The 12,533-nt window shown below is 30.5% G+C and overlaps 1 protein-coding gene and 1 pseudogene across 7 annotated transcripts; one reads left to right on the top strand and one right to left on the bottom strand.

Annotated features, from left to right (window-relative positions):
• The first annotated feature begins 2,706 nt into the window (after positions 1–2,706).
• On the top strand, positions 2,707–7,805 carry LOC111309986 (protein ACTIVITY OF BC1 COMPLEX KINASE 3, chloroplastic-like). Of its 5 annotated transcripts, none has more exons than XM_022909041.2 (8): positions 2,707–3,216; positions 3,318–3,545; positions 3,619–3,954; positions 4,299–4,854; positions 4,958–5,144; positions 5,240–5,606; positions 6,468–6,607; positions 7,419–7,805. In XM_022909041.2, the coding sequence occupies exons 1-7, from the start codon at positions 2,941–2,943 to the stop codon at positions 6,591–6,593; spliced, it is 2,076 nt and encodes a 691-aa protein (XP_022764776.2). In that variant the 5' UTR covers positions 2,707–2,940; the 3' UTR covers positions 6,594–6,607; positions 7,419–7,805. The 5 variants fall into 5 exon arrangements, with proteins under 5 accessions (XP_022764776.2, XP_022764777.2, XP_089605007.1 ...); XM_022909042.2 differs by having other exon boundaries at positions 7,429–7,548; XM_089748881.1 differs by lacking the exon at positions 7,419–7,805 and adding an exon at positions 6,825–7,033.
• On the bottom strand, positions 7,655–10,801 carry LOC111309987 (protein SENSITIVITY TO RED LIGHT REDUCED 1 pseudogene; annotated as a pseudogene). Of its 2 annotated transcripts, none has more exons than XR_016330476.1 (2): positions 10,526–10,801; positions 7,655–8,867 (listed from the first exon to the last, which is right to left on the bottom strand). The product of XR_016330476.1 is annotated as a protein SENSITIVITY TO RED LIGHT REDUCED 1 pseudogene, transcript variant X1 (transcript). The 2 variants fall into 2 exon arrangements; XR_016330477.1 differs by having other exon boundaries at positions 10,579–10,753.
• Positions 10,802–12,533: the final 1,732 nt, after the last annotated feature.

Here is a 12,533-nt window from a genome sequence, read left to right as displayed (position 1 = left end):
AAAGAGTACCAAAACAAATAAATTATAACCAAATAAGGGATAATTCAGTTATACTAAAATCAATTCGAAAGCTGAAAGTATTAAACCAAAGACCTAAAAAAAAAAAAAAAAAATCCTGGGTCAACTAATGTTGTTCATGAATAAAAGAAATAATTTAGCTGTGGGCCCTACTTCCTATAAATAGTTATAAACAAATAAAAATTTTAAAATAAAAAATATTTTAACCTAATAAAGAAAACATTTTGAAAACTACATCTTTTTTATTATTTTAATTTAGTCAACCTGCTTGACATTGTGACCAGAAAAAAGAGAATAAATATTTTGTAGTGTTTTAAGTACATTTCATTTACTTAAAAAAAAAAAAGTAAAAAATTAATATTTTTATATACAAAATTAGATTTATCAATTCATAGATTTTGTTTTATGTCAAAAAAACGTTTTCTGATTTTACCTTTTTTATGGTACCATTATCATTAGTACTATTTTAATTAATCCAAAGGTTTAAATTTTAATATGTGTTAAGAAGCCAAAAATTTAAATAAGAACGTAAATGAATCAAATAATTTATGAGTTATTTGGAGTCGATTCAAAAGAAATTTCGACCTCGATTCGTTCATTGTAAAGCTAAATTCAAGCTGGGGTTACTTGAGTAATTAACAAATTTAATCTAATTTGAATAGTTAAATACCTAACTTTAAAAGTTCATAAATTTAAGTTTAATTGAATTTTTTTTTAATATATCAAATATATATATATAGACACACATACGAGTAAATGATAAAAATATCGATATTTATATATAAATATATTAAGAATTATCGAGTCTATCCAATTAAACTTAAATAATTTAGTTAAATTAATTACGAGTTGAGTTTGATTAAAAATTAATGACGTTCGATCAAATTCTTATCAAGCTTCAAGTCTTAAATTTTTGAATCGAATCGAGCTTAATTTTGACAATGAATTAACTTGATTTAATTCGATTACATTCGAAATCTTAAATGGTTTAAATTTTATTTTTTTTATATTTTTAAACTATTTTATATAAATGTTATGGAAATTAAATCAATGTTTCTCTCACTATAATAAATAAATAAATAAATGTTTCTCTCAAGGGCTCGTTTGCAAAGGTCCTTTTCATGAACCCAAAGCACCAATTATTTCAAAGTCATGGAAGTGGTTAGGAGCTTGTGAATAGATTAAAATTCAGATTTTTAATGTTAAAATTGATTTAACACAAAATACAAGCTAAGACCATCAATTCAAATTTAAATTATTGATTTAAGTTAAAGTCTCATAGAATATGAATTTGATTCAATTATATTTTAAAGCTAAGATCATACGACATCAATTTTCATTAAAATAATAGAATAATTAAATATTTAATGATAGTCCCAAGAGAATTTTGTTGGAATAACTAAGGATTTATGTCTCAGTAGCTATCACCGTTATGTTCCAACTAGCAAAGGCCCGCGTTTCGCTGCGGGAAATAAGGGTTTTATTTGGTTTTGATTTAAAAAGTTTATTAATCAATAAATATAGTTAATATATGAGTATAATATAATCGAGAATATATATATATATATAATAAATAAGTGTAATAATAGTTTAAACTTAATAGGATTTAATTCGATTTTTTTTGTATAATGTATAATATTATGAATTTTTAAAATTAAATTTGAATCTAAATTGAAATTTTTTTTAAATCGATTTGATTTAAATTAAATTTTATCAGTTCGATTAGGTTCATTAGTTTTTAAATTTAATTTTTTTAATATTATCTTAATATAATTTTTAATATATTTAAATTGATTTATATATAAAATTAATTATTTTTATTTTATAAAAATTTAAATTAAGAATAAAAATTTATAAAAATATATAAATTAATTTGATTCGATTTTTTTTTTGTTTTTCACGTGCGGATCCAAAATACTATTCAAACTTAAAATAAAATATTTGATATTTGAATTTAATCTGAGTAGAATAACAAAAAAAACAAATTCGAACCAAACTAATTATTATGATTTCGAATTAATTTTTAATTTTTTAATTTTTTTCTCACCCTAATAATAATATATATATATATATATATATACAATAAAAATAATAAAATGTAACCATGTTTATCAATAAAAAAAATACTAAATGCAATTGAAATAAAAAATGTGATTAAGAAGCCAATGTAACAATTGGCTACAATACTTCTCCTTGTGTTAAAAAAAAAAAAATTTAAACTCATTCAATCAAAAACAAAAATTATATAAACCCGTATTAACCAAATTTTAAAATGATGTAAACCCAAACGACCCAAAGGTGTTACTGAAATAATCCAGAATTAAATTAATTTATTTCAAAATTCAATAATTTAGATTCAAAATGCAACAAATTTAAATAATTTAAATGTCAAATTCAAAAAACATAAATCCAAAATAATTTAAACTTAAATAATTCAAACTCAAACTATCAAAAAAAAAATTTTTAATTTGAAAATGATCGATTCAAAGGCAATCCAGCTCGTCCTATTCGCACATTTACCTGGAGTTTCGCTAGTTTGAAATATCTTACTTTTGTAAAATAAATAAATAAATAAATAAATAAAAATGGCCTAATTGTAGAATAAAAATTTTAATTTACCCCGTTTTAGGATAAACAGAAATGGGTCAGAGAGAGACAAATGGCAGTATTTGGTTCACGAACACACATGGCGGCGTGGCACGTAGCTTCAATGGGAAAACAAAAAAAAAAACAGAAGGCTGTCCCAATAAAATCCACATGTCCAACGTGTCCCTGTGAAATCTATGTATCCTTCGTCAACAATTGTTCCAACTCTTTGGATTAAAAAACAGGTCAATCAAAGGCGTGACAGTTTCCACTTTCCACCATTTTTTTAAGTTATCCATTGATTGAGGAAGACGAAAAGTAGTAGCAGTGTCAGCCATGAGTCTTGTTGTTTCAGCTGGGGGTCACTCGTTCTGTTTCCAGGCCTGTAAAGGGTTTTCAATTCCGAAACCAAAGGGGTACAAATTGGGTCCTCGAGCTGCTTTGGTAGAAGCCAGGCCCAGAGTCAACGGTTCACCGGTGGCTTTGCAAGTGTTAGGAGGTAACCGAGCGGAGGACCTACAGGCGGAGGCTCGAGCCATGGCTCGTGCCGCCAATGCCTCTGTTTACAGCCCCGAACTTCTTGCTAAGAAGTATGGGTCACGACCCGTCCAGGTGATAATACACATTTGATTATATGATAAAATTGTTATGAAGAATGGAATTTTATAGGGTTTCGAGTTTTGTTAATGGGGAATGAAATTGGTTTTGATTAGGTAGTGAAAAGGACTTTGGAAATCTTGATAGCCTTGGGTTCTTTTGCTTTGAAACTATGGTTGGAGCAAAGGAATGGAACGCTGAATCAAAATAAGAGAAAACGAGCAGCTGAATTGAGGACCATCTTCACCAGGTTAGGCCCTACTTTTGTAAAATTGGGTCAGGGTTTATCCACTAGGCCTGACCTATGCCCACCCGAGTATCTTGAGGAGCTGGCTCGGCTGCAGGTAATTTTCTTTCATTTTCTTGGGGTTTTGCTCATTGGGTCGGTTTTGCTAAGTTAGCCTGATATGTTCCTAGGATTCTCTGCCTACATTTCCTGATGAAGATGCATTCTCATGCATCGAAACAGAGTTGGGGATGCCGCTCGACTCCATTTTCTCTTTGATATCCGCTTCTCCTATTGCAGCTGCTAGTTTAGGCCAAGTCTACAAGGCTCAACTAAAGTATTCTAGCCAAACTGTTGCTGTCAAGGTGCAACGACCTGGTATTGAAGAAGTCATTGGACTTGATTTTTACCTCGTAAGAGGTCTAGGATTTTTCATCAATAAGTATGTTGACATCATCACCAGCGATGTTGTTGCCCTCATTGATGAATTTGCCCGTAGAGTTTATCAAGAGCTTAACTATGTTCAGGTTAGTGTTTTTCTTTCACCAATCTTATTACATTATTATGCATTTGGTTCCCACTTTTGTCTTCAAGAGCATCCTCAAACATCCTTCAACTTGCTTTTCTTTTATGTAATGTTTGGGAGATGATTTGGATTTAGTTTTTTATATAAATTGTGAGAATGAAATGCACATTAAAGGGGGAAATTAGTTAACATTCAAATATACTTGTATATTTCAAAACCTTAGGGAAAGTTTGCGTGTGTATCTTTTCTGAATTTGTGAAATAGAAAAACAGAAAGAGGCTCACTTGTCTTATTATCTGTACCATTTTTGGGGGTATGAGTGTTAATTTTGACAGGTGCCTGCAGGAGGGACAGAATGCAAGGAAATTTAAGATGTTGTATGCTGACAAGGAGGATATCCTTGTTCCAGATATCTTTTGGAATTATACAAGTGGCCAAGTATTGACGATGGAGTGGATTGATGGAGTGAAACTGAATGAGCAAGCTGCCATTGAAAGTCAAGGTTTGAAGGTTTTGGATCTAGTAACCACAGGTATCCAATGCAGCCTCAGGCAGCTATTAGAGTATGGATATTTTCATGCGGATCCTCATCCTGGTAACCTTTTGGCAACACCTGGAGGAAAGCTTGCTTTTCTAGATTTTGGAATGATGAGTGAGACCCCAGAGGAAGCAAGATTTGCTATCATTGGTCATGTTGTCCACATGGTCAATCGGGATTATGAAGCTATGGCTCGTGATTACTATGCTCTAGATTTCTTGTCAGCTGATGTAGACGTTTCCCCAATTGTGCCAGCACTTCGGAACTTCTTTGATGATGCTCTTAATTACACTGTGAGCGAACTGAACTTCAAAACACTAGTTGATGGTTTGGGTGCTGTTTTATATCAATACCCGTTTAATGGTGAGATGATTTTTTCAATATACTTTTGAGCCCTATCATCAACTTTGGTTACCGTATGCTTATATAATGGAGTCTAATGCTTTGGTTTTTAATTTGCTTGCAGTACCTGCCTATTATGCACTGATATTGAGATCGCTTACTGTGCTAGAAGGATTAGCCCTTTATGCTGATCCTAATTTTAAGGTGCTGGCCGCCTCATATCCATACTTCGCTAAAAGGCTACTCACAGATCCAAATCCATATTTGAGGGATGCTCTTATAGAGTTGCTTTTTAAGGATGGGAGGTTTAGGCATGTATTTTCTAACCTAATGATTTAATACATCCTCTCTTTCTCTGTGCATTTGATTTGATGAAATATGTACCTGAAATACCTGCTTGTGATAGGTGGAATAGACTAGAAAATCTTCTTGTTCAGGGAAGAAAGGACCGAGATTTCTCCGCCAAAGATGCTTTGCAACCTGTTTTAAAGCTACTATTAGCACCAGATGGTGAAGAACTAAGAACTTTGGTAATTAAAGAGGCTGTTCGTGTCACTGAAGCTGTTGCTCTGGGCACAGCTATTGATACATACAACTCTGTACCCTCTTTTATGCGTACTCTGATGTTCAATGGAAATGGAAGTGGAGCACTTGCAATGAGCACTGCTGAAATGGAAAGCATGATGGAGTTTCGGGCCCAGGTCTTTAGAATTTGGGGGCTACTACGTTCCTCTGAAAATTTTGATCCAGCACTTTTGCAGCCTATTTTACAAGTAAGTAAACCTTATTGTGGTATAACTTGGCTACTACAGCAGAAACAAATATTCAAAAACAGACAAGTGCATAGAAGCCATAATTGATGCAACAATGTTATGTTCTATTGTTAAAATTTATCTTTTTGGGTTTTAATGTCTTTGCCAGTTCTTTTTTTAAAAATATTTCGGATGGTTGAGATATATATATATATATATATATATATATATATGCACACTTTATTTGATGGCTAGGATGATAGTAAAATTCTGTAAGATGATCAGACTTAATTCTCAGCTCTTATACATTTTTTATATCTAGTTAAGTATGGATGACCACTACAAAAAATGGCTGCCCAAAGATTCTAAGATCAAATTGGGAAATACTTGTCTTCCTTATCATGAAGCGAACCCTTTTTCATGGTTCTGGAAGAGGCAGGTATATATTTTGAGAATGATTACTATAATATGTTTACTACTTGCTAGTAAGAGGATTTTACTGAGTATGAATTGAGCAGCTAAGCTGCTGCGGACTGTGGATTACTGGAACTGATTCATAGTTTAGAAGTCCATGCCTTAGTGACTATGGAAAATCCACAATCCGAGAACTATTTTTGTGAACTCCAGAGACTGCCTTTCTATGTATTAATATATTTTTGTAATTTCATCAAGATGTCTTGTAAGATCTAATTTTTCAGAAAAAATAAATTGCAATCATTCTTAAGTATTAACTGATACTTTAAAAAGCCCAAAAGAAGCCATGGAGAGTTCATGCTGCAGTTGAATGAGGAACTAACTCTTGGATGTTGCATTTGGCCCAAACCATTTCTTTACGCAACTACAATTTTCAATGGAGCTGGCTAATGAAGGTTTCTTGAGCAGGTCCTTCAACAACCCGAGGCACGCAGTCTAGGGGAGCGTGTAGTTGGTGGGATCACTCAACGTTTTGCAGCTCGCCTACTGCAACAAGTTCTTCGAACTCCAGCAGTTCCTACTTCAGGTTTATGAGCATTGGACTTCGGGTAAGCTGATAATTGTATGTTGTACACCTGAAAATCTACAATCACTCTTTTTCTTGTTAGTTATTCAACTAAAAGGAATGACATTAGAAAAATCATAGCAAAAAGAGTACACCTTTTCGAAATGTATCCTTTTATCAAATGAAAAGCACGAGCTTGTTATCAAATTAGTAAGGTTATATAACCTTTTCCAAACTGTTTCCCTTTAATCAATTTACAGGGACACTTGAGCATTTGATTCAACTGTAGATACATCTATCCTCCTATTCAAAGAGTGGGGTTTGGATTTCCCCTTCTCTCAAATATATAAAAGAAATTTACAGGAAAGCGAAGATATTCAAGAAATTCAACCTCCATTTAAAAAAAAAAATTATTTAGTTCAATGATAGGTGCATATATTCCATTGCTTGAAGAGCAAGGTTCGGATCTCACTTCTCCCAAAAAGAAAAAAAAAGATCAATTCACTGATATTCACAGAAATTCAACATCCTATGGTGTTCAATATGTTAGTTTTTTGGACGGTGTTGTTTGTTTGTCATTTTATGTTGCTTTAATTTCTGTTGAAAGAAGTGTATAAAGCCCAAAGACAACCTTGAGTCTAGGGAAAGTTCTGCAAAATGCTCCTAACATTGGTATATTAGTATCATTCATTCATTCATTTCCTAAATATCAATTTTAGTGTGTGTGTGTGTGTGTGTGTATACACACACACACACACACATACATAAACTGAAACTCTAGTAGTTATTTCAACACTAACTTATGTTGTATCAGAAGACCTTCAAAAACTGGCTCTAATAATTTTTTTGCCCAGACATCAACAGTAGATGCATACAAAAGGAATGGGAAGCAACAGCAGACCAGACCTTCATCATACACCCATATTGGGATTGTCAGAAATCCTTTCATTCAAGGACCTTCAGCTTCAGGATGAGACAATTTTAATCAATTTATCGATGATAATGCAAGATAATACAAATACATGAATCACAATAACCCTGCCTTGGCTATTGCCAAAAATGAATGATCAGGTCAATCAGCTAAAAGACATCAAACAACAGCATTCATAATAGCGTTTTATATCATTGAAATGAAGTGTAATTTCTAGAATTTCTGATACTTTGTTACACTCAAGCATTCAGCAAATAATTGATCCTGATGCAGCTATAAATCACACCAGAATACTTTTAGAAACAAATAATATGTTTTAGTCAATTCCAGAATAACAATCATGAATCAATGCAACAGCAACTCGTTCTCACAAGCAGGCCTGAAAAAGTGCCAGCTTGAATCATGAAAAGCTGCAAAATAATCATCTGAAACTGTCTTGATTCTGACTTCATCCGTGAACGTTCGAGCAGCTAAGATGTGTGTGACCGACTCAACAATGGAAGAGTCCATAAATGACACTTCCTGATCATAGTACTTAAATGACACATGCTGCTCATAAGTCTCAAAGCTATTTCCAAACAATGCTACCCGATTTAATGACTCGACTCCCCAATTTGCCTGCAACAGATTGTTGTATAACTCTGCTTCACAATGTGGCATGAAGAAAAGTGTTGGCTTCTTAGCTTGCCGGCGCCCTTGGTCATTTACAGACAAAACGGAACAGCCAAGGGATTCTAAAACCTGAGACTCAGTTGCAGATAGAACTGGATCAAACACCTCTATATCCCCAATCCAACTGAACTTTCTTTTCATCAAAACTGCCAGGCTAAGCTGAAGTCGAGGAGTTTCATGTGACTCAATGCTGCCAATACCAAATATCACCATCTGCAGTCTCAACTCAGATCCCAAAACCCTGTGAAAATGATCCAAGACTTCTGGACTTTCCATTTGATCTGAGAAGGTCAGAAAAAAACTAGAGTTTTCAATTCTCTTCAAACAGATTTGTATCTTGTGCATAAGCTTTGATTGCCTCTTACGATCAACTTCAAGATCGGTTGGAACCCACGGCTGTTGCTCTTGTTGTTGTCCTTTTGTTATTTTCATTTTTTGGGAATTCCTTCTATGTCTACCCTTACGGGGTAAAACAATTGTCCACTCTCCATTTTGAGTATGATTCTCAGGAGTGAGAACTTTTGCAGAACCAATCATTTGCAAAACAAGGATTCTCTTTGTCTCCTACAATCCAAAACCGCTTTTTTCCCCAAAACAATCAAGTACAACCACAGTTAAATCCTGGGGAGTAGCGGCTAGTGCAGGACACATCATCAACTGTTGGCAAAGCTTTTCTTCCCAATTGTGAGAGATATTGTACCTATTATCATTATTGTAAACATAGAATATTAAATCAGATTATCATTATCTTAAAAATAGTATCTTAAATCATATGTGAATATAGACATTTACTGGGAGGAAAACAACACAAATACACAGGCAAGACTTGCTTGCTCGCACACATTCCAAAAGTAGAATTACATTCTATCAATTTTCATTTTTGTTCTTCCAAATTGATTTACAGAGTGCAGAAGCTGCCCATCTTGCATGCAAATGCTAATAGATTAAATATTTTCACTGCCGCTATGAGATGATGAGTATATATGCACATCAAAAACAGGTTACAAGTCCACAATAGATTAAATATGTTCGATGCCACTAGGAGATGAGTATATATGCACACAAAAAGTAGGTTATGGATATATTAGATCGGGAAGAGCAGCTTCTTTTTATTTTAAAAAAATGATTATGCAACCAGTTTATTAGTGGACATCTCCAAATAGTTACTGCATTTAAAATTGTGTTATTACTAAACACCTTGAAAAATGGGTTGCTTCAAGTCTTTTTAAGTAATAAGGTTTTAAAAATGAGATATTGAAGACTCATCGTTGAGTATGGAACAACAAAAAGCAATTTTATTTCCGCTAACATGCAAATCTTTTACTTGTTATTTCTATCTGATCCAAAAAAAAAATTGAAAATCATTAGCAAAAGCTACTAATGCAAAGTTACAAACACACTCGTTGGAATTTTATATCTCTAGCCCTCTATTCAGTACCATATAACCGACTCAAAAGATACAAATCAAAAGGAAAATTTCAAATGATATTTGATAAATAAGTATCATTACAAGAACCAGTTTCATGCCAAAATATGGGAAAATCCTGAACTAATCCCTAGTAAACAAGCAGCAGAGTAACAAAAGCTAAATACTTCAAAAAGGTCAAAAAAACAAGTTCACTAGAAACTACAAGAGTAAAACATAGGCTCAACAAAAAAATTCAAGTTATGTCCCTCCCAAGGTGTGTTTAATCACTCTAGCTTAAAATCATCTCTTTGCTTGAGAATTAGTATGAAAGCTATGTTTTTTTCCCTCTATAAATAAATTTCACTGTTCAAGAGAAAAAGAAATGGAATACTTCAAGCAATGAGCTTCCATAAAAAAAATATATATTTTCAGTTGAAAATAATTTCCAGAAAAGAAACCAATTTCAGTTGTAACTCATCAAAAACTATTTTCCTATGTTTGGATTCAATGGAAAATACCTAAAATTTATAAATGGCCAAAGCAAAAAAATTCATAAATCATATATGCCCAAAGCAAATGAATTCATAAATCCCCACAATTTCTGATCAAATTAATCAAAACCCAAAGATAATATTCAAATTTATGAACAAATTTTGAAAAAAATAAAAGGAAAAAATGAGGCAAAAATGAAGCAATTTTCATGGTTACCAAAAGACTACATTTTTAACTTGTACTGTTTCAAAACCAATAATTGAAGAGCTAAAATAAAAACTACCCATGAATTTCCACTAAATAAAGACAAACAAAGAAAACCATCTACCATAATCAAATCATAAGCCCAAAAAATAACTAAATTCAGCAAAAAAAATCAATATAAATCCATCAAAAGTCTTTACCCAAATCAGAGACTCAAATTCATGAACAAAAGAAATAGAAAAAAAGGGTCATACCCGTTTAATAAATTGGATGAAAGATGAAGTAAGAAGCAGGTTTTACAAAGTACCTCCTCCTACTCAATCTCGCAGGTCTTTTTGAATTTCGATTTGGCCAGATTTGAAGAAGCAGTGAACGATGGATTCTTTCCCAAATCGGATTTTTTTAATTCAAGGAGGAGCAGTAAGTTAATAGACGGAGGTTGTCCATTTCTCTGATCAATCATTGGCTGCTTCCGAAACCCCAACTTTTTCCTTATGGACTTTTTTTTTTTTTTTAAATTATCTTTAGCTAAAATTATTTAATTATTTTTTTAATTTAAAATTTTTTAGCTAAACAGATTTGATAAGTTGCGATTTTTATATTCGGTAAGATATATTTAGGATCTAAAAAATTAGCTAAGAAAAAAAATTCTCATATTTTAAAAAGTTTTCACAACATTGAAAGAAAAAAATGATTTATTTTAAATAATTATGAATTGATTTATAAATTGATAGAAAAAATTATGCATGTGATTTTTATATATTTTTTTAATTTAAATAATTTTAAATTTTTAAAATCTTTAAAATAAGTGAATTCAAAAACTTTTATGAGTTTTTGAATTTGTAAATTTAAAAAATTAAAAAAAATTTTGAATTTGTAAATCTGAAAATTTTTTAAAACTTTCAGACTTACACATTCAAAATTTTAAAAGCAAGAAAATGTTTGAGAAAAAATGATTAAGTAATTTTATTTAAAAATAATTTTAAAAAAATGTAAAGAGTAAAAAAATATTTACTAATTAAGATTTTATGGAACTTAAATTAAATTTTGATTAAATTTAAATTAAACTTTTAGTACTAAATTTCAAGTTAAATTTAAATTTTTTATTATATTAATTAGATTTGGCTCAATTACATTTTTAATTTAGATCGTAGTTAATAGGATTTAGATAAAACAACCCGTTGTTGGGTTTTGATTTTTTTTTTTTTAGAATATTTGGTTTTGAATTAATTGATTTGCATCATTGGAGTCAAATAATAATATTTTAAAATATTATAAAAAGGTTATAAATTATATCAATACTTTAGGTAATTATATAAATTAAAAATTAACATAAGAATTAAAATTATGCATTGTCATTTAAAAATAAAAAAAATTACAAATATATATTTTTTATTTTTTGGCATTTTAAAATGAATTTTTATTTTTTAAAAATGATTAAAGAATTAATAATTATATTAATTTATATAATTAAATCCTTTTGAATCCTTTTTTTAAGAAACAGAATCATTATTTTTTTAAAAAAATCTGACAAACATGCATATGATATAAATTAATATTTAATCGATCCATTTTAACATTTGTTAAAACAATGAACAAAAAATAAAAATAAAAAATTTCTTTCATGGCCCTTACAATTTAAATAAAAACTTAAACATTTAATTTAATTTAATCAATATTAATGGTGATAACGAGTAGGATTGGGTGAGTTTTATTTACTTCGAACTCAACTTAATTTTATATATATAATTTAAATTTGATTTGATTCGATTATTTTTTTAATTTTTTTAAACTCAATATTCGATTGATATTGTATAAAATTATATCTGATTTGATATCGAAATTAATAAAATATTATTTTTAATATAAATATAAAATTAAATAATTAATTAAAAAATAATTTTTTATATATTAAATTAAGTCAAGTTGAGTTTACCAAAAATTCAACATGATTTTTTTTTTATTATTCAATCCGACGCTCAATTTTAAAAAAAAATTAATCTTAAAAAAATTAAATCAAATCAAAATCTACTGAATTCGGATTAACCTACTCTCTCTCTAATCAACATTCATATCATTTAAACTAACACTCAGTTAGCTTATTTTTAACATTTATTAAATAAGCAGTTTCCAAAAAGTTTTATTTAAGTTAAGCCCAGGCAATGCACCCACAAATTCTTTTTATTTCCTTTTTCTTTCATAATAAGTGTGTATGGAATTCCTTTAGAATATACGAAACCAAACCAATATTATGGCGGACAC

Source organism: Durio zibethinus, chromosome 19 (genome assembly GCF_047325235.1).
Source record: "Durio zibethinus cultivar Kanyao isolate XHJ-2024 chromosome 19, ASM4732523v1, whole genome shotgun sequence".
Taxonomy (NCBI): Eukaryota; Viridiplantae; Streptophyta; class Magnoliopsida; order Malvales; family Malvaceae; genus Durio; species Durio zibethinus.
Note: the sequence above shows the minus strand (reverse complement) of the source record. Positions and strands in the feature narration are given on the sequence as shown.